This window comes from Vigna umbellata, chromosome 11 (assembly GCF_029865625.1).
Source record: "Vigna umbellata cultivar VRB3 chromosome 11, Vumbellata_1.0, whole genome shotgun sequence".
NCBI lineage: Eukaryota > Viridiplantae > Streptophyta > Magnoliopsida > Fabales > Fabaceae > Vigna > Vigna umbellata.
Window position 1 is genome coordinate 18598607 of NC_142175.1, and position 25005 is coordinate 18623611.

Sequence of the window (25005 nt, forward strand, 5' to 3'; positions counted from 1 at the left end):
TTCAAAAATTTAATTATTGTGCTAGCATCATTTTCAGGACAAGCTAATGCTTCCACCCATTTACTCACATAATCCACTGCTACCAAAATATATTCATTGTTGAAAGATGGAGGAAAAGGTCCCACAAAGTCAATACCCCAACAATCAAAAACCTCAACCTCTAAAATGCCTTGTAATGGCATCTCATGGGCAGAGAACGACACTTCTTGCACTTAAGCCTCCAAAAAGGGGCGCCCAAGCCTCGAGCTTCTTTCTTTCTGGTGCTTTTTTTTGGACTTTTCTGAGCTATATCTCCTTACAGTCAATCAAAGCAAATAACATAAAAATAGAAAAATAAAATAAATCCTGGTCATAACAAAGATGGCAACCTTCAGTAGGTGCCAGATACAAATCATCACTCCTAATCAGAATCCTCATCCTCAGCATCCTCATCCATGGTTGAAGCTTCAGCTGCTTCAGCTGCTTCAGCTCTATCACCCTCCTGTACTAGGTCAGCGGGCCATGCCACATAAGCTGCAAATTCATCCTAAGACATGAATTGTCTCTCAAGAAATGGGGACGTCAGTGTCCTAAGCAGTGCTTGCTCGCCCTGCAAACGACAGTCATCTTAGTATCCAGCAAAGAATAGTACATGTCCCGCATCTGGAAAGGAGCAGCCACATGAACCAGCTTCTAAGCTAGTGGTGGTGCCCTCCTGTGTGTCCTGGGCTACTGTGGTGGTGGCTCTGGATGGCTTGACTCATCCTCTGCACAATAATGAGTAAAGTAAGTTGCGTTTAGTTCCTTTCTTGGATGCTCTAGTGGTGGCCTAGAAACATCAATGCCTACAGCCTCACAAAGGTAGGTGATCAATGAAGGATGTCCCAGCTCTAGTGGTGGCCTAGAAGCTTCAGCTATGGATGACGATGAAGATGAGGAGGATGAGGACGCATTTGAAGATGCTGAAGATGATGGAAAGGAGGAAGATACAGATGACAGCATGGGATGATATAGCATCTACTGATGGATGCTATCATTACTAGAGCAGGATCTTTTCTATCATATGTTTTATACTATTGAACTTATTTGTTTCTGTTAGTAGAATATGGTTTGATGTACTCATTTTGAAATTGTGTCTGTTATGATGGTTTGCTTGTGACTTATGCATGATAAGTAACATTTGATGATGCTTGGATATTGATTGATGCTGAGATTGTGCAATATATGTTGAGATACAGGTGGTGGTTCACAAGCTTTGTGAACAAATGCATGATGTTGTGATTGTGATTATAATGCTAAGGAGGATGTGTATGTGGAATGGTTAAATGAGCCTATATGTGAGGTTTTCGACATCCAGAGTTTTTGATTGAATGTTATTACTTTGAAAGCATGAATGACTTTGCCCAGGTTTTCTATGATTGAATTACTTGCTTATAGTGTCATATGATCAAGGAATTTGTTGGTAACCATTTTTAGCCAAGATGCATGATTTTAGCCCACTAAAAGAGAACACTTTGTGTTCTATCCTTTGAACCTTTAGCTTTGAACATGATTTGAAAATCCTTTTTGAAAAGCTTTGCCTTGAGTTGAGTTGAGAATATTTTGTGGTATTAATAAATGTTCAAGTTTGGGGTTGTTAGGAAGTCTAGAAAGGGAAAATAACAAGCATTGAGCCAAGACCTAAGCATGTGAAAATCAAAAGAAAAAGGAAAGAAAAGAAAGAAAAAGAGAAAGGGTCAATGCAAAAGAAAGTTGGAAAGAAAGAAGAAGGGTTGTAATGATTCACTTAACTCAAGGATTTTGTGATCCAGAAAAACCAATTTTCTTGTTAGCCCAACCACATTATAAGCCATAGAAAAGTCCTTGTGATGATACTTGCTTGTAAGTGTTTTTGATTGTGGTTAAATGAAAGACAAAGTTAATTCATGTGACATTGTGATAGTAGAGTGGATGAGTGACCTCTTATACACTTGTGTGTTTAAGTGAAACACTTTATGTAGTGAGGAAAGAGTCCATGAACACATAAGAACATCTATGCTTAGTTGATTCATCATTCATCAAAATAACATTTGTTGTATGTTATGTGATTGCGTGAACACTAAAGCATATGCATATCTTGATTGAAGTCTTTATGATGAGCTAATTTGAGTACTTACTTGTCTTGAAAGAAAGAGTTTTGAATGTGGTGAACCATTGTGTGGATTGGTGAAAGATTGAGTTACATCTTGTTTGCTTGAAGAGAAGCAAAGTTCTAAGTTTGGGGTTGTGATAACAGTTGAAAAGATGTTATTTTTCTACTTAAAATTGACCTTAAAGACAACCTTTATGACTTAGAAACTAGCTTGGAATCATGCTTTTGTTTATGTTTTTGAAATAAGAGAGTTCGATGGGTTTTATGCTTTTTTTCCCTATTTTTCGAAGGTTTTAAGATGAATTGGATGAAATAAGTGAAGTAGGAAGAAGTTGAAATCAGAAAAGGAAGTGAAAAGTGCACAAAAAGAGAAGACGCGAGTACCGCTCAACGGCGTTCTTGATCTTGTAGTCACCGTTGAGGGGCAAATGCAGCCGAGCGTCAATCTGAAGTGTCGCGCTTACCGCTGAGCGGTTGATGGGGCTGTCACGGTCCATACAAATTTGATGTGCAAATAAGAATGCAGCATAGTGCTAGGAAGTGACTCCGAGGTCGTCTCTCAAGGACCAAATGTGGTTCGAGTCTTAGGTTAAACACATAGTGGGGGGTTTGAAAGTGTTTTTGTGATCAGAAAAGAACTAAATTAAAACTAGAAATTAAACACAACCAAACATAATTGAAAACATTGAAATAAATGAACAAAGCATGAAGACCGAACGATCCTATAGATGACCGAACGGTTCTACATTGAGACGGTCTCTAAAACAAGTGAGGAAATTGGAATTGCTGGAAGATAAATAAGCCGAAGAGAATAGGCAACATAGTGAACGGAAACAACAAACCGAACATAATAGATAACATGCAAACAATGCAAAAAGTAAACTGAACAATGCAAAAAGTAAATATCCAAACAAATTGGGCTCCCTACTGCCAATGTGTTGCTTTATTTTTCTTGTTGGACCGTATCCGCTTGCCCCATAATGTGCTTCCTAAAAGCCAACAAAACCTGCCCTTGGATCCATCCAGCAGCGTGCACCTGTCCAAGCTTTTGTGTTGTCAGCGTTAATGTTCGTGTGAAGGCTGGATATGAAGCCCACCATGCCTCTCCTCAACGTGTGCATACGAAGCTGCTCCTACTGGACCGTGAGTGCCTCTTCAAAGCTGTTGGGTGCTCTTTACTCCAAGCACCTCTTTCACGTGGACCAGGCCGTGGCAACAATTCTCCAAGGATCCAGCACCGTAAGCTTGTTGGACGCGTGAAGCTTGCTGGACCGCTCCCTACGTGCTGCTGTGTGCTACCAAAATTAAATTATCGTGCACCCCTTCTTCTGCTGTTGGGCCGTGGAATGCTCTCCAAGCCCAAATAAAAATGAAATGAAAGTGGGTGCTGGCTGCATCTCATTTAATCTCCTATGTGCTTCCTTCTTGTGCACACTTCTTTTGTGGAGAATCTTGAATTATGTGACAACCCTCCAAATGTCCCAAAATATTATTCGACAATTTTCTACAATTAATAATGCAAATAATTAGCCTCAGATAATTCAAATTAATTAAAATACGAATTTCTGATCAAATTAAGCACAATTAGGAAAAATAGGAAAATACTTGACATTCAAGCACAATTCCCTTATTAAATCCAGCACAATAAGCTAAGTGAAGTAAAGAAAATATTGACTCATCAGCAGTATTTACTGCTGAGCGTCATTTTTATGGGCTTAGGCTTACTTTTCTGTAATTTTTAGAATAATATATAAGGTTTTAGTCGACCTAGGTTAGACATCTTTGGTTGGAACGAAGCAGAAACACTTTTTAACCCTTTGAAGGAGGATTTTGGATGCTCAAGCTCCACTCTTCAAATTCTAGGGTTTTATCTTTCATTCTTTCATTGTTTTTCATTTAGTTTCACCATGAATATGGTGAACTAAACCTTTATTGTTGTTGGGGAATCAATGTAATCCTTTGAAACTCTCATGTATTGAATTTGTTCTTTATAATATATGCTTTCTTTCATTAACTGTTAGGGTTTTTCCTCTTTGCTCAATGCATGCTTTGTTTAACACATTCTATTGCATGGTTATTGATTTTGTCAATATGGACACATACGGGGAAATCTAGATCTGAAGAATCTCTCCCAATAGTAGTATAAACCTAGACATAGGAATATGATGATTGGTTGCCTTTAAGCTTCTGTTTTAATTTAATGCATGAATAATTGCTAGGGAGACAAGACATTGTAAACTAGTAATTAGGATTAGGCTTTCTTCGCCGAGACATCGGGTTTAAGGTAAATTAGAAAGTGGCATTAACATTAATGAAGAAAGATGAATTCTTGAATACATGAGAGTGGATAAGATGAAATTGATAAACCCCAACAACATAATCATTCATATAATTCAAATCACGTGTTTTGCTTCTTCTTTTCCATTGATCAATACATGCATTCATATTTACTTTTTAGTAATTTGCATTTAAAATCTCAAAGAATTGGTTTTACAAGTCTTAGATAATCAACAAATCACATAACTGTCTAGGCCGTGAGTCCTTTGGGAAAACGATACTTGGTCTTACAAGTTTTATTACTTGATACGATTCGGTTACACTTGCCGAGCGTTAACAAGTTTTTGGCGCTGTTGCCGAGGATTAAAAATTTGTTTATCAAGTTTTAGGTGTCGTTGTCGAGGACTCGTGGTTGAACTATTCTATTATCGAACTTCAAGAGAATTATTCCCTCCTCTAGAGATACTTGTACAACCTTCACCACAAGGTTCAAATCAAAGCATTGAAGATATGGCCGATGAGAATAATGGTAGACACACTCTTGCAGATTACACCACTGTGGTTGGCCCTCAAACATGGAGATGAAACCAGCATTAATACATTTGGTCAAGAGCAACCAATTTAATGGGCTATCACATGAAAGTCCATATGAACATCTCACCATATTCAATGCGTTTTGCACCACTGTGAAGATTAATGGGGTGCCGGATGAAGCAATAAAGCTTAGTTTGTTTCCTTTCTCAATGGGAGGCAATGCTAAGTTATGGTTAAACTCTTTTTCAGAGGGTAGCTTTACTGAGTGGGAAGCTGTGGTTGCAAAGTTTTTAAACAAGTACTTCCCACAATCTAAAGTCAACAAAGGGAAGCAAGAAATATCTTCTTTCAGACAAGGCATGGAGGAGACATTAGGTCAAGCATGGGATCGGTATAAAAGCTTATTGAGAAAGACTCCCACACAAGGCTTTGATGAAGCAGCAATAGTCTTACTTTTCCTTGGAGGTCTTGGTTCACAAACCAAGTTGATGCTAGAGGCCTCAACTGGAGGTAATATCAAATGGAAGACTCAAGAGGAAGCAACCAAGTTGATCGAGAATATGGCTACTAATGATAATGAGTTGCACAGTGAAAGAGGAACTCCAATTCAGCAGAAAGGGGTTCTACAATTGCAATCAAATGATGCCTTGCTTGGTCAAAATAAGATCATAACTCAACAGTTGGAGAATTTAACAAAGACACTTGCACAATTGCCAAAGGAGCTAAAGGGAGTTGCACAGGTTCAACAACAACAGATGTGTGAACTATGTGGTGGTGACCATATCAATGGTCAATACGCTTTTCCAGTAGAGGCTTTAGAAGATGTAAATTTCATGGTCAATCAATTCCCATACCGCCAAGGTAACTACAACCAAGGGTGGAAACCTCATCCTAGCATAGGTCATGGTCAAAATGGACAAGCTGGACAATCAGGGCAATTCAATAGGCCACAACAACAACCATCATTATGGCAACAAGTGTCTACACTCAATGAAAGATCAACAAAGTTGGAAGAGACTCTTCAACAATTTGTGCAGGTGACTATTTCCAACCACAAGAGCACTGAAGCGGCTATTAGAAACTTGAAGATGCAAGTTGGCCAAATAGCTAAGAAGTTGGAAGATATGCCTGATAAGAGTTTTGGGGCTAATACTGTGGTTAACCCTAAGGAAGAGTGTAAAGTTTTAGTGAGTGTGGATGTTGAAAGAGTTTAGTTAGAGAGAAAAGAAGAGAGAAAAGGAGAGGATGAGAGAAAAGAAAAAGAAGAAAAGAGATGAGAGAAAATTTTTGAAAAATGTAAAAAAATTCTTTCTTATCCAAAAGGTTGTGAGAGAATAGAGAACGAGAGAAAATTTGCGCATTTTAAAGATATCTTCAATCAATTGGAGGTTGATCTACTTTTGAATGAAGCATTGCAACAATTTCTAGCTTATGCGAAGCATATGATGCCAGTCTCCACAAAGGAAAGATATATAGATGATGAGATTAATGAGTGTAAAGCTGCTAAGAAGAAGCTACATCCTCCAAAAGTGAAAGATCCAGTAAGTTTTACGATTCCTTGCGTCTGAAGAAGATAAGGAAAGCCCTACTTGATTTAGGGTCAAGTGTTAATTTGATGCCTTTATCTCTATTTGAGCGAATTGGTGATCTTGAAGTCAAGCCAACAAAGATGACTTTCACTACAAAAAAGTAGGGCATTACCGAAGGCCAGAAGCCCTCGGAAAATGCCAAAAGCCGTCGATAATGGACGTTTACCGAAGGCCTATCGACGGCCAAAAATCCTTCGGTAAATCCCTTGTCGCTAACCATTACCGAGGGCTTCTGCCCTTCGGTAATTACCGAGGGTCAGAAGCCTTCGGTAATTACCGAAGGGCGAAAGCCCTCGGTAATTACCGAAGGGCGAAAGCCTTCGGTAATTACCGAAGGGCGAAAGCCTTCGGTAATTTCCGAAGGGCAAAAGCCCTCGGTAATGAGCATTCGAGGGTATTTACCGAAGGGCGGAAGCCTTCGGTAATGGCCAGACGAGGGCATTTACCGAAGGGCAAAAGCCTTCGGTAAAATGCAGAGCAGGTTTTAGAGAAATGGTTTTCCCTCTGCAACCCAGACCTGTATAACAAATTTAATTTACAAACAGACCTGCATAACAATTTTCAAACACATACAAACATGCATAATGTGCATCTCAAAGATCCAATCAATGATCAATATCCAAGGCACATCAAATAATCCACAGGACATCCATTAATGTATAAATAATGTATTTATAGTTCAAACATAAAACAATGTAACACAAGGATGTTGTAACATCCAAAGTCTGTAAGTACATCTAACATTGAAATGATATCAACTCAAAATGTTCTAATATCCAAATGTTTGTCTAACAAGTAATAAGAAAATGAAACCTAATAATGTACATAACTATCATCAGAATGATTTTCATCATCCTGCTCCTCTATTGATGGCTGGACTGGTGTGGGTTGGACTGATGAGGGTTGGACTGAAGTGGGCTGCTGAGTGGCAGCAGGTGATGAGGACGGTCGTGATTGGGTGGGAGGGATATTTTGTACGTCCTGTGAGGTTTGAGGCAAGACAGTCATGACCAGGGCCTTAAAATTTGAAAACTCTGCTCTGAGATCAGTGAGCTCCTGGTCACGTTGATGGAGTTCCTGCCTGAGTTGAAGAACCTCGTCAGGAGTACTGGTGGAAGAAGAAGGCTGGTGCTTCAGAGTACCTCCTCTGGATGCTGTATAGTTTGCAGCAAGCTGTCCCGCACCATACACTCGTCCCTTTTTCTTCCCACCAACGGTGTCGATCCAGCACTGCGTCCTACGGATGTCATCATCTGCATTACTGGCATCATCCGGTGTAGGAGCTGACTCATGTTCAGATCTAACCTGTGAAAGTCTCGTAGAAAAGTCTTCCTGTTGAAACATTAAAAGCAATGTCAGAGAACGACAGTATAACAGAAATAAAAAATTAGTAATAGTGTTATTTGCTTACATGAGTCTTCCGAGATCTTTCATCAACAAATTCATTAGTTCCCTTCCGAACATGAGTCTGTGCAAAGACCTCATCAACATGGACCGCCCGTCCTAGAGCCTGTGCCTGTAACATAATTAAGAATTACAAGCGTACATATGAAATACAATATACATAACTTGTGTATGAAAGAAAAAGTTATGTAATGAGATTATACCATACGAATGGCATGCTCATGAATGGTGATCGACCCACCAGTATGCAGGGTGCCACCCCTTTCAGACGCTCTGTTCCGCTGGGCTTTGGCACACTTATTGCGGAACTCTACTGTATTCCAATGGGCCAGTAAAGAGTTCCAAATGTGCTCACCCAGCCAGTTAGGGCGCTGTGCTGCATTCCGGGCATCCCTAAACATCTCTGACAGCCGATGAGATGCTTTCATGTGGAAATTTCTGTGTATCTGAGTTTCATGTTCAGGTTTCCACTGCACCTTCATCTGTAACATTAAAGAGAACAAACATTGATTACAGAACATACTAAAATATTCCCAACATTAGTGTAATAGATTGCTCACCTGAAAGCGCTGCCAGAATGGCTTCCTGTCGTCCTTAGGTATTGCTCCCCAAGTAGGCCATGGAGTTAAAAACTGTTGCTTTATTGAACGTGTGATGGCCTGGGAAGCAACCCTAGATGGAATAAACCTGCATAACAAAACTCATTTCAATTACAATATGGTTTAAACATCAAATGATATCAACAGATTATAAACTTACCCTTTACCATAGGGCTCAATCCATGGTCGATCATGGAGGGGCGGGTCAAGATCTTCAGCATCACCACTTGAATCTGGATCACCAAGTGGTGTGACGGTCTCAGAAGGAGGTACAGAAGATGAGGAAGGTATAGAAGTAGGGTCAGAGAGAGGAGTGGGGGTAATAACAATAGGGGGAGGAGTGGGGGTGGCAATAATAGGAGGAGGAAGAGGGTCTGTGGCAGGGGTTGTAGAAGGGTGTGCTGCAGGAGGAGGAGAAGGGTCTACTGTAGTGGTAGTAGAAGGGTGTACTGCAGGAGGAGGAGGAGGAGGAGTGGGGTCTACTGCTGCTGTAGGAGTCTGTATAATAGGGGTAGGAGGAGGCCCCACAGATGATGAACTACCGGGAGCAGGGGTAGGTAGTCTAGCAGGCACCCTAAGTACATACTTTGGTGTCTGCCGTTGCCTCTTTGTAGGCCTTGCTACCCCTTTTCCTTTATCAGGACGCTCTGAACCTTGTCCTGTCATTACTGCATTGAAATGGTTACAAACAAAGCGAATAAATATAAATAAATAAAGAAGGATGAATTGTTTTCAAAGTCAATGTACAAGTAATTGCATACAACTTAAAGATGGTATTTTAGATAATGGTAATGAAATGATAGTCCAATTTGCTACAATAGATGTTCAACATTCAATCATCGTCATCATGATCATCATCTTCATCTTCATCTTCATCATCGTCTTCTTCTTCTTGTTCTTCTTCTTCATCGTCATCATCATCATCATCATCTTCTTCTTCTTCTTCTTCATTTGCTTCTTCTTCTTCTTCTTCTTCTTCTTCTTCCTCTTGTTCTTCATCACCTTGTACTGTTGCTTCTAATTCATCTCCATCACCATCAGGGTCGACCAATGCGGTTATACGTTCAACTTCGATAATTTCTTGTGGTTGTGACATTTGGTCAAGTTGGTAGGCTACATCTTCCTCAACTTCATTTGAGTCTATGCGACCTCTAGGCTTCGTTTGTATTGCTACGGCCCAACCACGCTTGTCAATATTGCGAAATGGTGGATATGACACATAATAAACCTGTCTCACATTAGATGGTAGAATGAAAGGATCAAAAGGCCCATATCTTAATCTCTGGTTCAGTTCGACAATATTAAAGCGTGGATCGACTCTAGTACCAGCTCTAGAAGGATCAAACCATTCACAATAGAAGAGTACCACTCTGTTTGGAGAAGTAGTGCTGTTGTACTCTAACTCATATATTTTATGAATGATGCCGTAGAAATCATCATAAGACCCCTCTGTTAGGCCCTTGACATACACGCCACAATTTGATGTTTTCTTTCCTTTAGACCATTCATGTGTATGGAATTTGTAACCATTGATGAAGTAAGTGTGCCATTCTTTGACACATCTCATTGGCCAATTGGAGAGATGTCTTAACTCTTGAACCGTGGGAGTTAATGCCTGATTAAAAACCTACAAAGGTAGTAACAAAATTATAAAAGCAATGGTCAAATTTACCTTGCTCTAAACGTAGGAAAAACTACGGACCTGATTTCTAAACCAATGCGGAAACTCTGAGTGTATTCTAGCAGAAGTGTTTCCTTCTGCGACTTGCTCAGCCACAACAAATGAGCTGGTACAAATGAAATTCATTAGTGTATAACAATTAAACCGTTTGATAGATTAGAGATGGATGATGACATACTCAAGGTACGGCTTTACTTCACTGCAATTGATCAAGACATGGACATGAGCAGAGTTGAATTCAGCATCAGTTAACCAGTGAGTGAATTCTTTCCCTGCGTGACGGCCTGTTTGTCGAAAAACTGATAATGCACCTTCACGTCGTTCAACTTGCCATTGCATTTCATTTCTGACATGAGTGGGGGACAACATGAAGTTCTTGAAATAATGTGAACAAAAATAAGTTGTCTCTCTGTGCAAGTAAGCTGCACAAATTGAGCCTTCCACTCTAGCTTTATTTTTAACTGAGCGTTTGGATTCTCCCATAAACCTTTCAAAGGGATACATCCACCTGTACTGCACGGGTCCCCCAAGCCAAGCTTCATATGCAAGATGTATTGGAATGTGCTCCATTGAATCAAAGAATGCAGGAGGGAATATTCTTTCCAATTTGCAGAGAATAATCGGGATATTTTCATCCATCTTTTTAAGGGAATCTTCCTTTAGTGTCGTGCAACACAAATCTTTAAAGAAGTTACTGATTTCTATCAGTGGATGTAACACGTGTGTTGGCAAACAACTGAACGCAAGAGGGATGAAAGTCTCCATGAATACATGACAATCATGACTCTTCAACCCTTGAATAGTACCGTTCTGAACATTGGCACATCTGGACAAGTTAGAAGCATATCCATCTGGCATTCTAAGCTCCTTGATCCATGCACACACTATTCTTGTCTCGTCTTTTGACATGGTGTAATTTGCTTTTGGTTTAAATAATCGGCCGTTACCTTGTGCCTTCAACTCTAAGTCTTTTCGTCCACAATACAAAGGTAAATCTTTTCTTGCTTTCTCATTATCTTTTGTCTTACCTTTAACATCCATGACTGTGTTGAAGACATTGTCAAAGAAATTTTTTTCTGTGTGCATGACATCGATGTTGTGTCTTAGCAAGTTGTCCTTCCAATAGGGAAGTTCCCAGAATATGCTTCTTTTAGTCCAATTATGCCATTCCCCAAACCCTTCTAGCCTATTCTGACCAGATTCAGTCACTTTTGGATAGTCTTTCACTCTTCTCCACACGTGTGATCCAGTCAACTTTGGCGGGGGCATATCCGTTTCAAGTTGTCCTTTTCGAAATGCCTTTTTGTTTCTTCTAAAGGGGTGATCAATGGGCAAGAACCGTCGATGGCAGTCAAACCAACTACTTTTCCGGCCATGACTCAATTGGAATGACTTTGTATGTTCCATGCAATGTGGACAAGCTAATCGACCATGTGTGCTCCAACCAGATAACATGCCGTACGCTGGGAAGTCATTAATAGTCCACATCAAGGCTGCCCTCATAAGGAAATTTTGCCTCCTTGAAACGTCATACGTCCAAACACCATTCCATAACTTCTTCAAATCATCAATCAAAGGCTCCAAGTAAACATCAATCAATGATTTGGGATTAGATGGACCTGGTATTATACACGATAAAAACATGTAAGGCTTTGTCATGCACATCTCAGGTGGTAGATTGTATGGTGTAACTATCACGGGCCAACATGAATACGGTGATGCAGACGCCTGAATGTACGGGGTAAACCCATCAGAGCATAGACCAAGTCTGACGTTACGCGGTTCACTAGCAAAGGATGGATGTTTACGATTGAAGTGCTTCCAAGCTTCACCATCAGAAGGATGACGCAAAAGTCCCGGAGTTTTGTTACCATCATGCCATGTCATGTGTTCTGCTGTTTGCATTGAAGTAAACAATCTTTGTAATCTTGGAATTATAGGTAAGTAGAACATGGACTTTAATGGAATTGGTTTTTTTTGCCTCCGTCCAGCATGCATTGTCTGATATCGAGGTGAGCCACAAAACTTGCATTCCACCAACAATGCATCATTTTTGCCACTGTCATTGTCATAGAATAACATACATCCATTAACACAACAATCAATCTTCTTCACATCCAATCCCAACTTTGAAACACATTTTGGCTTGGTAATAATTCTTCGGCATCAAATTGTTTGGTGGTGTCAAATCTAACATCAGTTTTGTATAGAAGTCCACTGCTTGAATGGGAACGTTCCAATTAGATTTGCCAGCCATGAGTCTAATGCACACTGACAATTTTGACTCAGATGAACCTTCAAATACAGGTAGATTTGCCTCTGTCAGTAAATTGTAAAACCTCTGCGTCGTTTCATTGGAGGCTCTTCATCATGACTATCGTCTGCTTCTGCAGCATGGTGACGAAGAGCATGGTCGACCATCTCTTGCATGTAGGCAAATTGATCTATCTCACATGTATGTACAACAGTATTCGAACCTGATGCAAGCCGTTTTTCAGCTGCAGTGGAGGTCGAAGGAATTTCTTCACCATGAAATGTCCAGACCGTGTAATTAGGCATGAACCCTTTTTGGTAAAGGTGAACTTTGACGACTTCATCTTTCAGAATGCTTGTACATTCGCACTTGATGCATGGACATCGAATCCCTCCATCAAGGGCATAATATTGATATCGTCGTGCCGTCTCCACGAACTCTTCAACTCCCATGACAAAAGATTCTTTCAAACCTCTCCTTCCACTATAACAACGGTCGTACATCCATCCACGATGGTTGGGAAAATGGGCCATGTTCTGTGACAAGCCAAACAAATACAAACTTAGCCAAAACAGCAACACTCCATGTGACATAAGTAATAAACCTATTACTACTGAAGTCGAACATGGAAGGCAATTTCAACACTATGGTCATAGGCATTCAATAAGGGCATGCAAAGACAAGTCCTCAGTATTGAAATGCATTAAACATCCTAAGGGGTTGTGTATTAAAGTTGGAGGAGACAACTTATTACACCTGAAGTACTCTTGTCTAGAGTACTTCCACATATTTTGTACGTTCTAAGTGTTTATATTATTTTTACCCTTCTCATTTCATTGAGAATGTGTGTAGTACCATAGGATTTTAAATGACTACTTAACTTAATCAAGTTGTAGCCTAATAAATGAAAGACAATATACATGAACATACAATATAAACATGAACATAATTTAGGCAATCAAATATCTATAGAAGCATGGATATATAATACATATAAACATAATTGAGGCAATGAAATAGCTATAAAAGTATGTACTGACAATCACATTAGTTAAAATACCCAAAGTATTTATGTTCTAAAAACTCAAACTTTGAGTTTAAGGTAATTCTTTGCTTTTGACATGTTTCCTAGCTTCATTCCACTACTACTTTACACATGGTAGGATGTTGACATTACTTCAAATAAGTGTACATTAGGTGTGGTTGCAAATTCTCACCTTTTAAGCACACTTTTATACCTTCCAACTACTCAAAATTTTAGTTCTACCTAATTCGTTGCTTTTAAATAGTTTCCTAGGTTTATTTCACTACTTTAGACATGTTAGGATGTTCACATTACTTAAATTTAGTCTACATTAGTTGTATTTGCAATTGTTCACCCTTTGAACACACTTTTTAGGTGCTAAATACTAAAACTTTTAGTTTTAGGTTATTATTTGTTTTTCAGTACTTTGCTACCTTGATTTCACTAAGTTATACTTGTTAGGATGTTTACATACCTTAGAATGAGTCTACATTAGGTGAAATGACAATTTCTCACCTTATAAGTACACTTTTATAGGTACTAAAAAATGAAACTTCTAGTGCTAATTTTGGTTTAAAAATGCTGCATAATTGGCTATAGCAGCAGTGACTTCAAGCATCTGCTTCTTTGTGTGCATTGTGAATGTTTGAAAAAGTTTATTTGACCATTTTAAACTTGTGTGCACTGTTCATTTGGTCAAATTTTAGCCTACATGCAAAATCACTTCCAAAACCGTTAATTTTGCTTAAATTTGGAAGTGAATTAGTGATTTTCGAGTGTACTATGATTCCTTGTTGTTTCAATGTTTAAACACCTTTAAATTGATGATATAAAGTTGCTATCATCATCACTTAAGCTTTACAAACACTGCCAATCATTTTTGGGTTTGAAAGCACACTTTTAAAGTCCATTTTCTGGTGCAGCATACATTCTTAGTGCTGTTTGATTTTGTATACTTTGTATTTTCGAATTGTGCCCTCATATCTATCTTTCTTTTATGTTTTAAAACTTGTGTATATAGTTGTTTTACTGTTTTGGTTAATGCTTTAATATTATGACCACTTTTAGTGTATTCTACTAACTAGTTTTAGGTTCTAGGGTGTCATATTTTGAGTTCTAAGTTGTTTTTGTAGTGTGACTTTCTAATTAGCATTGTTTTACCATCCTAAACTTGTTAGGACAGTTTGTTTGAAGTTTCTTAGGCTAGTTTAGTGCAGTCATCAAAATTTGACCATTCTAGTGCATTTCTAGTAGCCCTTTTGAGGTTTTAGTAGTGATTTCAAGATAGTGTGTTCGGAATCAATTCTTGAGTCCATTCTTAGTCATTTCTAGGAGGTAACAACTTGTGTAGAGACTTTTAGGCCTGTTTAACAGATTGCTCATCATCATTCTTACCAAATTTACCATGGTGTAGTGTAATTTTAGGTCACTAAATAGTCAAATCTTCTATTTCTTTGTGTTTTCGAATTGTCCACTCATTTCTATCTTTCTTTTATGTTTTAAAACTTGTGTACATAGTTCTTTTACTGTTTTGGTTACTACTTTAATACAGTTTGCATTATGACCACTTTTAGTGTATTCTACTAACTAGTTATAGGTTCTAGGGTGTCATATTTTGAGTTCTAAGTTATTTTTGTATGTGACTTTGTAATTAGCATTGATTTACCATCTTAAACTTGTTAGGACAGTTTGTGTGAAGTTTCTTAGGCTAGTTTAGTGCAGAATAAACAATTCAAACAAGTTCAGCAAGGTGAAAAGGTACAATGAAATTCTAAAACAGTCAAATGGAAAGGATTTTGAGCAACCAAAGTATGCAGATTGCATTACATTGCTTATTATGGTTGGCTACACCTTAAGCAACCTTCAACAACACTATAAAATGTTGTACAAAGCTTCAGAATCAGAGGACAATAACTGAAACAAATTTAACAATTTGAAACCAGAATACAATTCAATTGTATTCACTTTCTTTGTCTTTTATATCCTTCACAGATCAAACATGATACAAAAAGGCCTCTATAATGTGCAGTCCAGTTTTATAAACATTTTCCAACTAGGGTGGTGTTAGAATTATTGTTAGAATGATTAGTGTGAGTTGTGTGTGTGCTGTCAGTATGGGCTGTGTGTGTGAGTTGTGTTCCAGCCAAACTGAGTTGGAAAGGAAATGGGTAGTTACTTTATTTCCCTTATAAATGTAATGCTAATGTAAGAGGAGAAGCAAGCCTTCTCATTCAATAATATGTCTTCATGATTTCTGTGTTCATTCAATAGGTGGCATCTTAGGAAGTGGAGAAGGAGCACAAATTGTCAATTCATGGTGCAGCTTAATTAGGAACAAAAAACCACTTCAAGATTCCAGGAACAGATTCAAATTGGATGGGCTCTAGTATTCAATTTGTTTCTGTTTAGTTACTCTCATCAATAGGAATACTTTTGTGTACTGTTGTATGTGTCTCTGTTCTTGGGGACTAAAATAATGGCAATTCATGTACTTTTCCATCTTAGATAACATGAATTTGGATAAAATAAATGTATCATCTACTTTCTCCTTTATTGGTATCTCATATCTGATCTAAACAATTTCTCTGTTATCTCTTTTTTATTTTGGTAAATTACCAAGACAAATGAAACAGGCGACATTAGAATGGAAAAGTAGAAACTCTACTCTTCTTTTGTTGATAAAAGTAATTTGTATTACTAAACAAGGCATAATAGGAGGCTTATGTTCCATAATAGAACTCTTTTTTCTTTACTGACTTCTTTAATCTATATAGTTTATAACTATATCATGATTTTATACATAAATTAGGTATGTCTTATGATTTGGATTATGTAAACGTATATGGTCTTACTCAATTCAAAGGGGCTGTCCAGCAAGCAAAATTGTCAAAATTGACAACTCCTATAGTCAATTTTTGGGTTCTAGGTTCTAAGTCTAAATACTCTTACATATTTGACAATCAAATTCAAACAATACAAAACAAAGTTTCACAAAACTCAATGTATACAACATCGTAACCTCCATTCAACATAACTTAACATATCACATATAATCATGCAAGTTCAGTTTAGGTGAGCATACCTTGGCCTTTGTTATCCTTTCCTGATCAAGTCTTCTTTCTACACTCTCTTCCTCCCCTTCTGCCCCCAAATCCTTTAAAAACTGACCTAAGACATCAAATAGAAGTGTACTTAAGGTTATCATACTGCACCAGAATTCAACAAACCAAATTCTTTGAATTTTGACAACTCAATATCCAAAGAAGTTAATCAAACAGTAGCATCAATTAATCTCTGCCAAAGCAATGAAACCAGACAAGTTGTTATCACTTCTCTTCCTCTGGTTGCATAGATTTTTACTTATGAATACATATGTCTAGTTTCACTAAATCCAAATAAGAAAACAAAGTCCTGTAGACTAGTTGCCTTTCAGTGTATATATTATATATAATTCAAGCTTTCAATTCAGAGTATCATATTCAGCCTATAGAGTTATATTAGGTTTTTTTTATTGCCTAATAAAATTTGTCAAGTGATTACAAGTCATTCTATATATTGTATAAATATATAGCTAAACCCAAAACTCATGACATCATTTAGCTGGGCTTTATCTACAAGGCCACTGCACCAACAAAGTCATCCCTCCATAACTTTTCAACCAACCAAAACACCATTCGTTGCTTAACTAATAAAACAAAACCTCTTCCAAAAATGACATACAATTCTTACTATCCTTGTGCATGTTATGTTCTCCACTTGACTGCATAAAATCTGTATAAACATTTTTGTGGACTAATCTTAATTGCTCAACTTCCTGCATTTGGTAATCTTTTATGAAATTACTTTTATGAAGTTTATACTAATTTAATCCATAATGGGATCTCCACCATTCTTCGTATATATGAATAGTCTTATTAAGTAAGGGCTATCAATCTGATGCACTGTATATGGCCTAAATTTTCAGTGAGGAACAATGCACCATCACACTTCAACCTAATATCTCTTCCTAATATCATTGATTGTTCACCTGTTTTAGGTACTATTTTTTTCATTATAAACTGTGCCAACTTTGCTGCTACATGGAATTGGTTTTGGTAGTACCAGAACTTCAATTATTATGTACTTACATTCTAATTTTAGGAATATCATTATAGCAGTTTCTTCTGTCATTACTATCTCCTGACAAGGAACATAACTCATCAACAAACATAACAACCAAATGGATAGCAAATTAAATTTTCATTCCAACCAATTAATTAAGAAATCCCAAAATCAGGTCAATTCTGTTGTGATGCTTAAATGGTGAAGCTTCCTCTCAAAGATCGATGCCAGTTCATCAACTCACAACTCTACACTCATTCTTTCGTTTTTAGGAGAAAATAAATCAGCACTGCAATCTTGGATCAACCTTACATTGACATCACCTACCAAACCAGAACACAACTTCCTTATCCCCTAAGAAAATACCTAGTTAATTAACTCAACTTTCTTAAACATTACAAATTTCTTCTGCATCAAAAAATTTGATTGAAATGAATCTTTGTATAAAACTTATTCTTTTAACATAACTAGATTACATGTGTTAAATTCTATCTCATATATATTACAAGAAAATATACTTAGTTTTGAGTCACAGAGAAAATGAAGTTACCCTTTTGTAATTATCAATGAAAACAAAAAATATTAAGGGAAAAGAACACATTTTGTTGAACTAAAACTAAGTTTTAGTTTCCCTGCTTGTGGAAGAAACTGAAACTAAAACTAAGTCACCTAAATGTGGAAGAAAGTGTTTCTGTTTTAGGAAGTTATATCCACCAACAAACTGTTTCTGATAGCTGAAAAGAGAAAACCAACTTTTCTAAATGTTCAAAGGAATTTCCTTTTTATCATGACCCAAGAATGGTGCACCCACCCACCTCAATTTTCCTACCTCCTACATCTCTAATTCCATGTTGTTAGGAACTTGAAATTGAATTACATACCATGTTGGACAACACAAAGCAAGAAATTATAGAATATAACAACTCATAGACTGATTTTGGAACAATACTGTTCCAGAAGACTGAATCCTCTTTCAGCAAGGATTGAAGGGCTAAAGCACCAAGAGAGATACAGAAAGAAATTCAAAATCAGTGAATACATGGAGCAGTAGAGTAGTTTATCTTGATCCTATTTGAGTTTTGAACTTGTAATCTGTTTTCTTTTGTTTTCTTGTAAAAGGTCATTAAGAAAATTTGATATAATACATCCTTCTCTTCCTAGAGATACTGAATCCTTTGCTCTTAACATATATCTTTGTAGATTACAAGAACATGCAAGTGAGTGGTGGAGTCATAGGCAATATTCTTTTGAGATAGAAGAATATCGGTACATTGTTGTTAAAAACAAATGCAGTGTGGACAAATAAGCAAAGAGATTAGCCGTAACCCTCACGGGTGTTTACCTTCCAATTCCATGTCTTTTTCCCTACACTGCGCACCACTACAGTTGGAATAATTATCCAATGATATTTACTGTTAAACAAAATCTCCAATGCGAATTTCAGGCAATACACACATATTCAGGTTAACTCACACATGCATCACAAACAGGGCAGCCACCAAAAGGTACATAATAATTTCAAGCAATAATTTGAACCAGTAACTCACCTCTACGGTAGCGACAACCCTCCGATACCCTCTGTCGTGCAACCCTTCTCACGCAACGAAAGGTACTTCGTCACACAACCCCTGGATTAGCCTCCCTTGGTACAAGCTCTGCCCACGCCGCGACAACACCTCCTCACGCCGCCAAACCACCGTCGTAAAGAAATAGCAGCTCCACAGGTTGAGAATCAATGCCAATGATGGTTTGGGATGGTGAATGACAAAGGGAGGTAGAGCTTAGGGCACGGTTGAGTGGAAAGCGGGGACGGGAGTGAAAGATTGGGACAAGCTTTTCGGAAAGTATTTGGGAAAATGGAAGAGGGAAATCCCAAATTCAGATTTCATTAAGTGAATGCATATACCGACGGCCAAAAGCCTTCGGTAAATCCTCTGTGTAATACCGAGGGCCAAAAGCCTTCGGTAATGATCAACTTCAATGACCGTCGAAAAATCCTTCGGTATTACCATTTTTACCGAGGGGCAAGCAGCCTTCGGTAATTATCCTTCGGTAATAAATGATTTTCTAGTAGTGTTTGCTAATGGCGGATGGATCTTCAAAGAAGCCTTATGATGTAATGGAAGACGTTATGGTTTGTGTGGGCAAACTAAAATTCTTGGTGGACTTTGTGGTGATGGAGATGGAGGAGAATTTGACTCCAATTATTCTTGGAAGACCGTTTATGAAAACGGCCAAGGTCATCTGATGGCATACTGCCTCATGAAATTACCTCATTTTTCTCTTGTATTTTGTTACATTTTATTGAACATGCATTCCATTTCTCTTGGAGCACGGGTTACTATAAATACCTGTCTCCACCATTGTATGACTCACTTTTGAGCATAATGAATTGTGATTTCTGTAGAGAACATCCAGACACAATTCTCTCTTGAAAGTCAAGCTAGAGAGTCTAAAGTGAACCGCCTCTAGCCACCTTCCAAGTACATTCATCATTCTCTCATTTCTCCACTTCATCCATTGTGCTTCTCTCTCATCCTCCACACTGACTTCTCACTGCCACATCTCGTGCATACGTCAGCTCCTCGTTACATCAGCTTCTCGCGCAAGCCACGTCTTCATTCCTTGCATTAACACTTCTCATCCACGCGTTCTCCCACTCTGCATCCTCATTTTACACTTCGTTGATCATTCAACCACTTCGTTTTCTTTCTCGAGCAAGAGAGGCATCTCACTCGCTCTCGAGAGCTCCACTGTCTCCAACCACAGATCCGTACTCCATATGCGTCTTCGAAGGTATTTTCTCTTCTTTCATCACACTACTACATCTTCCTCTAGGGTTTCCACTCCCTTTCACCATTTTCCTCCGATTAAACATCTTAATTCCTTCGATCTTTACTTTTCACCGATCATGCAAGCCTTTGAACCGTTTAATAAGTTCGTTCTAAGTTTCCTCACCGTTATAGAGTCTCGTCGCGTCCGGTTAGGGTTTTGCACCGTCCAAAACCATCTTCATCCTCCATACCTTCAACATACACTGATTAAACCCTAGATCCTAGGTTTTCCATGTGTTCGATCTCAGTTTCCTCTTCAATCTCGAGTTTCCTTTTCCATTCTACTGCGTCTTCACTCGTCGGAGAAGCTTCGAGGATCTAGATCGCACTTCTACTGCCTCAGTCGGTCCAAACTCCTCAGGCTCTTCCATCATTTGGTATCCAGAGCTCAGGTTCAAGCACGCGTCAGCAGATAAGTTGTTCTCTCTGTTTCAAATTTTTTTTTCTTTCTCCTTTGATCCGGGTTTGTCTTTTTGGTTTGTTCTTGTTTGTGATTCATTTTTTTCTGATTCACGTAATGTTCATTCAGTCTTCTGTTGAATCTCTTTCGGTGTTGTCTTGGTGATTCATCTTGTTTTTCTCGGTTTGATTTTGATTATGAGTTTTTATGCCGTTTCATTCCATTTCTGAGTTGTTCATCATTTTGTTCGTCATTGAATCAATTCAATATTTTTGTTCTGGTTTGATATTGAATTAGTTTATGTTTCATGCATTTCCATTCAGTGAAATTTGTTTTCGTGTGTTTAGGTTTCCAAATTCCGATAAGGTTGCTTGATTTGTGCTTGTTGTGCTTTGAGTCTTATCTCATTTTAATTCGGTTCATTTTGTTTGATTGAGTCTTTTGATTTCTAAATCATTTTTGTTGTGTCTACGTCATGTTAAGTTGCTTTTTCTGTCCAAAAATTTCATGTAATTCTGATATGGAATTGTAATGGTCTACTTGTATGTTCACATTGCATTCCAAATGAGCTATGACAATATCAATTGAGAGCTCAGATGCATTCACTGACTAGTAGAACCAATCTGCCATTTTTGTTGTGAAATTTTTTTTGATTTAATTTGTTTCTTTGAAGCTCAACATCTGAATCTGCTTTGGTTTTAAATCCTAATCTATTGTGCAAAGTTAAGCTGGTAGCAAGTGCAAACCATAAGAGCAATGACATGCTAGGCATGAGCTTGGTTGCAATTGTGCAAATTCCAATAAAAACAGTTTTAGCAGTTGACTGATCTGCAATGCTTTATTTGAGTCTAGTTATTTTTTGTTCGAAATCTGGTTTAGCACATAGATCATTGCTAAACATCTCTCATTGTTGATTTAGTCAAAGGTCTTTGATTCATTGAGTCAAAATTTGAGTGGTAGAGTTGCTTAATTTGAGTAATTTGGGGCTGAGTAGGTCAAATTTTGAGATAGTGTGTTTCTGCATCCAGTTGCTTTACAAACAAGTTTGCTTTAGTTATTTGAAACTGGTGATGTAAAGAAACCACGAGTTATAGCTGCCCTAAGCATTTTCACTCTTTAAACCACCAAATTTTTTACCATTGTTTTCTTTAACAAGTTGTTGTTTCTATGTTCTGAATTTTGGAATTGGTGCATTGGAAATTGAGTTGTCATTGCAGCAAAAGCTTGGTCATTCTTTTTACATGTAAAACAATACAAAAGAAACATTTATATAGTTCTAAAAAGCTGAAAGACCAGTGCAATTGACTTTTATGAAAGTTGATGCATTAGAAAAACTGCCTTTTCTCTTAGGCATTTTATGGGACAGTTTCAACCAATTCTGAACTGAGTTTGAATTTGGTGCAAATGCAACTTGTTTGGGTTTTTATTGCTTTTAACATCTGATTTAGTTCTGTTCTTAGGATTCTGTTTGTGTGCCAGCCTTTCTAAATTGCCTTTTTCTTGCTTGTCTTGATTGACCTTCTTGGTTGTGTCATCAATACATGTAAAATTTGTTCAGCTGCTCTTAATTTGAGCTTTAATTGCTTTATTGATCTGATCTAGGGTTGTCTTAAACAATAGGTCTGCTGTGTGTTTATCTCTCGACAAGTGAAACCGAATCGTAGCAAGTAAATAATCTTGGTAAGACCAAGTATCGTTTCCCAAGAGACTCAAGGCCTAGAAACTTATGTGATTAATTGATTAATTAAGACTTGAGAACAAAGTGTTATAAGTTTCAAATGCAAAAAGACTGAAAAGTAAATATGTATGGATATGATGATCAATGGCAAGAAGAAACAAAAGCGTGAATTGAAATATATGGATGAATATGTTGTTGGGGTTTATCAAGTTCATCTTTTCCACTCTATTGTATTTAGGAATTCATCATTCTTTTCATTAATGTTAATGCCACTTTCTAAATTACTTTAAACCCGAATCCTCGACGAAGAAAGCCTAATCATAATCACTAGTTTACAATCTCTTGTCTCCCTAACAATTAATCATGCATTATAGTGAACAGAAGCTTAAAGGCAACCAACCATCATACTCCTATCTCTAGGTTGGTAATATACTATTGGGAGAGATTCCCCAGATCTAGACTTCCCCATATGTTCCCGTATCGAAAAAACCAATAATCATGACATCGAATGAGTTAAACTATGCATGCTTTGAGCAAAGAGGAAAAACCCTAACTATTAATGAAAGAAAGCATGTATCATATAAATGATCTTAAAGAACAAATTCCATACCAGAGAATTTCTAAAGATTTACATTGATTCCCCAACAACAAAATAAGTTTAGTTCACCATATTCATGGTGAAACTAGATGAAATACAATGGAATAATGAAAGATAGAACCCTAGAAGGTTGAGAAATGAGCCTTAGCATCCAAAATCCTTCTCTAAGTGGTGAAAGAGAGTGTTTTTGCTTCGTCCCAGCCAAAGATACAAACCTTAGAACGTCCTAAAGCTTATATACTATTCTAAAAAATACAAAAAAATAGGCCCAAGCCCAGAAAAGTGCCGCTCAGCGGTAGTATCACAAGTCACTTCTTCCCCTCAGCGGCTTTTCTCCCCTCAACGGTGCCAACAGTTCTTGCGAGTGTTGCTCAACGGTAATTGGCGTTGAGCGGTACTTCTGTTTTCTCCTCTTTTGCACTTTTCTTGTCCTTTTCTAATTCCATCTCTATCCCTTTTCACTTCTTTCATCAATTTCATCTAAAAACCTGTAAAAACAAGGGAATCAAGCATAAAACCTGTCCAACTCTATTATTTCCAATAATTCAACAAAATCACGAGTTTAAGCTAATTTCTAAGTCATAAAGGTTGTAATTGAAGTCAATTTTAAGTATAAAAATAACAATTTTTCAACTATTATCACTATGTTGTCCTTGTTTGTGGTTGTCCTGTTTTGTCTCTAATTTCTGATTTTGACCTTAGCCTAGCCTATTCTTGATTGAGAAGTTGTTACGCTTTGGTTTCCGAAATTTGAAAGAAGGTTTGTGTGCTTGGTAGCATCTTAGGTGGTGGTCTGAAAGACTCTCCAGCATTGTACTACCAAGGGAAAATTTCCCTTCCAAACCTTTCATTTTTAGTGCTTTAAGCTTCCAGACAAAAACCTGAGTTTGTGAGCTTTGTGTGGTTACATCTAAAGCCAAATATCCTTGTTGAGAGCGTGTTCTTCCTTCAGTTCTGAATCTGAATTGTGCTCACCAATTAGATTTATGTAGTTTTTGTTTTGATTGCCATTTATAGGTGGTGTTGTGTAAAGAGTGAATTACAAAAAGCTGCCACAGTTAAGAAGTTGAACAAGGAGTCTCATGAAACTTGAACTGAATGGGCTTTGGGAGTGCAGACCAGAACCTTCACTGATACAGTTGTAGAACTTCAATAGAGTCTAGCTTAAGCAACCAGAGGCAGAAACACTTCATGTAGGAGTGTTGAACTAAAGGGAGTCTTTAACCTTAAATTGCTTCTGTTTTGGTTGAATTATTTTTGTTATAGCTTGTTATTGCTTAGCATTATTTGAAGTGTTGATCTGGTATGATAGTTTTTGTAGACTAGGATTAGCCATTCTGAATTGGAATTGTTTTTGCATTGCATTGGATTGGTCAGGTTTTGGTTAGTCTGGTTGGTTGTTTAATCAGATTGGTTTCAGCCTTGAATCATATCTATTTGCATCTAGTTAAATGTACATTTCCATGTGTATTTTACGGGATTTTGATGTAACTTTGTGTGTGCATAGCTGAAATGATTGAGTTTTTAGTTTGAGCAGAAGATTTTTGAAGAAATAGTAGCAAAACCACTTCACTTGGGAGTTGTGAAATTAAGGGAGTTTGCTTAAACTGTTTTATTTGTTATAACTTGCAATTGTTAAGATTGGGTGGACTGCTGATTTGATTGGAATTCAGTTTGTGCAGGAGTTTAATTGAGCAGTAGCAGAATCTCGGTGGCAAGCTTGGGAAACTTGGAAAGCTTGTGTAGCCAAGAGAAAGGGAAAAATCTTTTATATTGTGTAAATTTAATCCTCTTGATGTCTGTGTGGAAACGATGCACTAATCCAAATTGCGATTTGTGATTGTAGGATGGGACATGCAAGGAGATTCAAAACAATTGATTCCAGAAGCAACAAAGTTGAAGCAAGACTAAGATGTCAAGAA

At 37.6% G+C, this 25005-nt stretch overlaps 2 protein-coding genes across 2 annotated transcripts; one reads left to right on the plus strand and one right to left on the minus strand.

The window, feature by feature from the left end:
* The first annotated feature begins 4962 nt into the window (after nucleotides 1-4962).
* On the plus strand, nucleotides 4963-6489 carry LOC148191079 (uncharacterized). The gene is made up of 2 exons (XM_088101277.1): nucleotides 4963-6015; nucleotides 6310-6489. Exons 1-2 carry the CDS (start codon nucleotides 4963-4965, stop codon nucleotides 6487-6489), a joined length of 1233 nt encoding a protein of 410 aa, XP_087957403.1.
* Nucleotides 6490-7139: 650 nt separating this feature from the next.
* On the minus strand, nucleotides 7140-12981 carry LOC148191080 (uncharacterized). Its single transcript, XM_088102496.1, has 6 exons — nucleotides 12672-12981; nucleotides 8674-9181; nucleotides 8475-8601; nucleotides 8118-8396; nucleotides 7922-8026; nucleotides 7140-7842 (listed from the first exon to the last, which is right to left on the minus strand). Exons 1-6 carry the CDS (start codon nucleotides 12979-12981, stop codon nucleotides 7324-7326), a joined length of 1848 nt encoding a protein of 615 aa, XP_087958622.1. The 3' UTR covers nucleotides 7140-7323.
* Between the last annotated feature and the right edge of the window lie 12024 nt (nucleotides 12982-25005).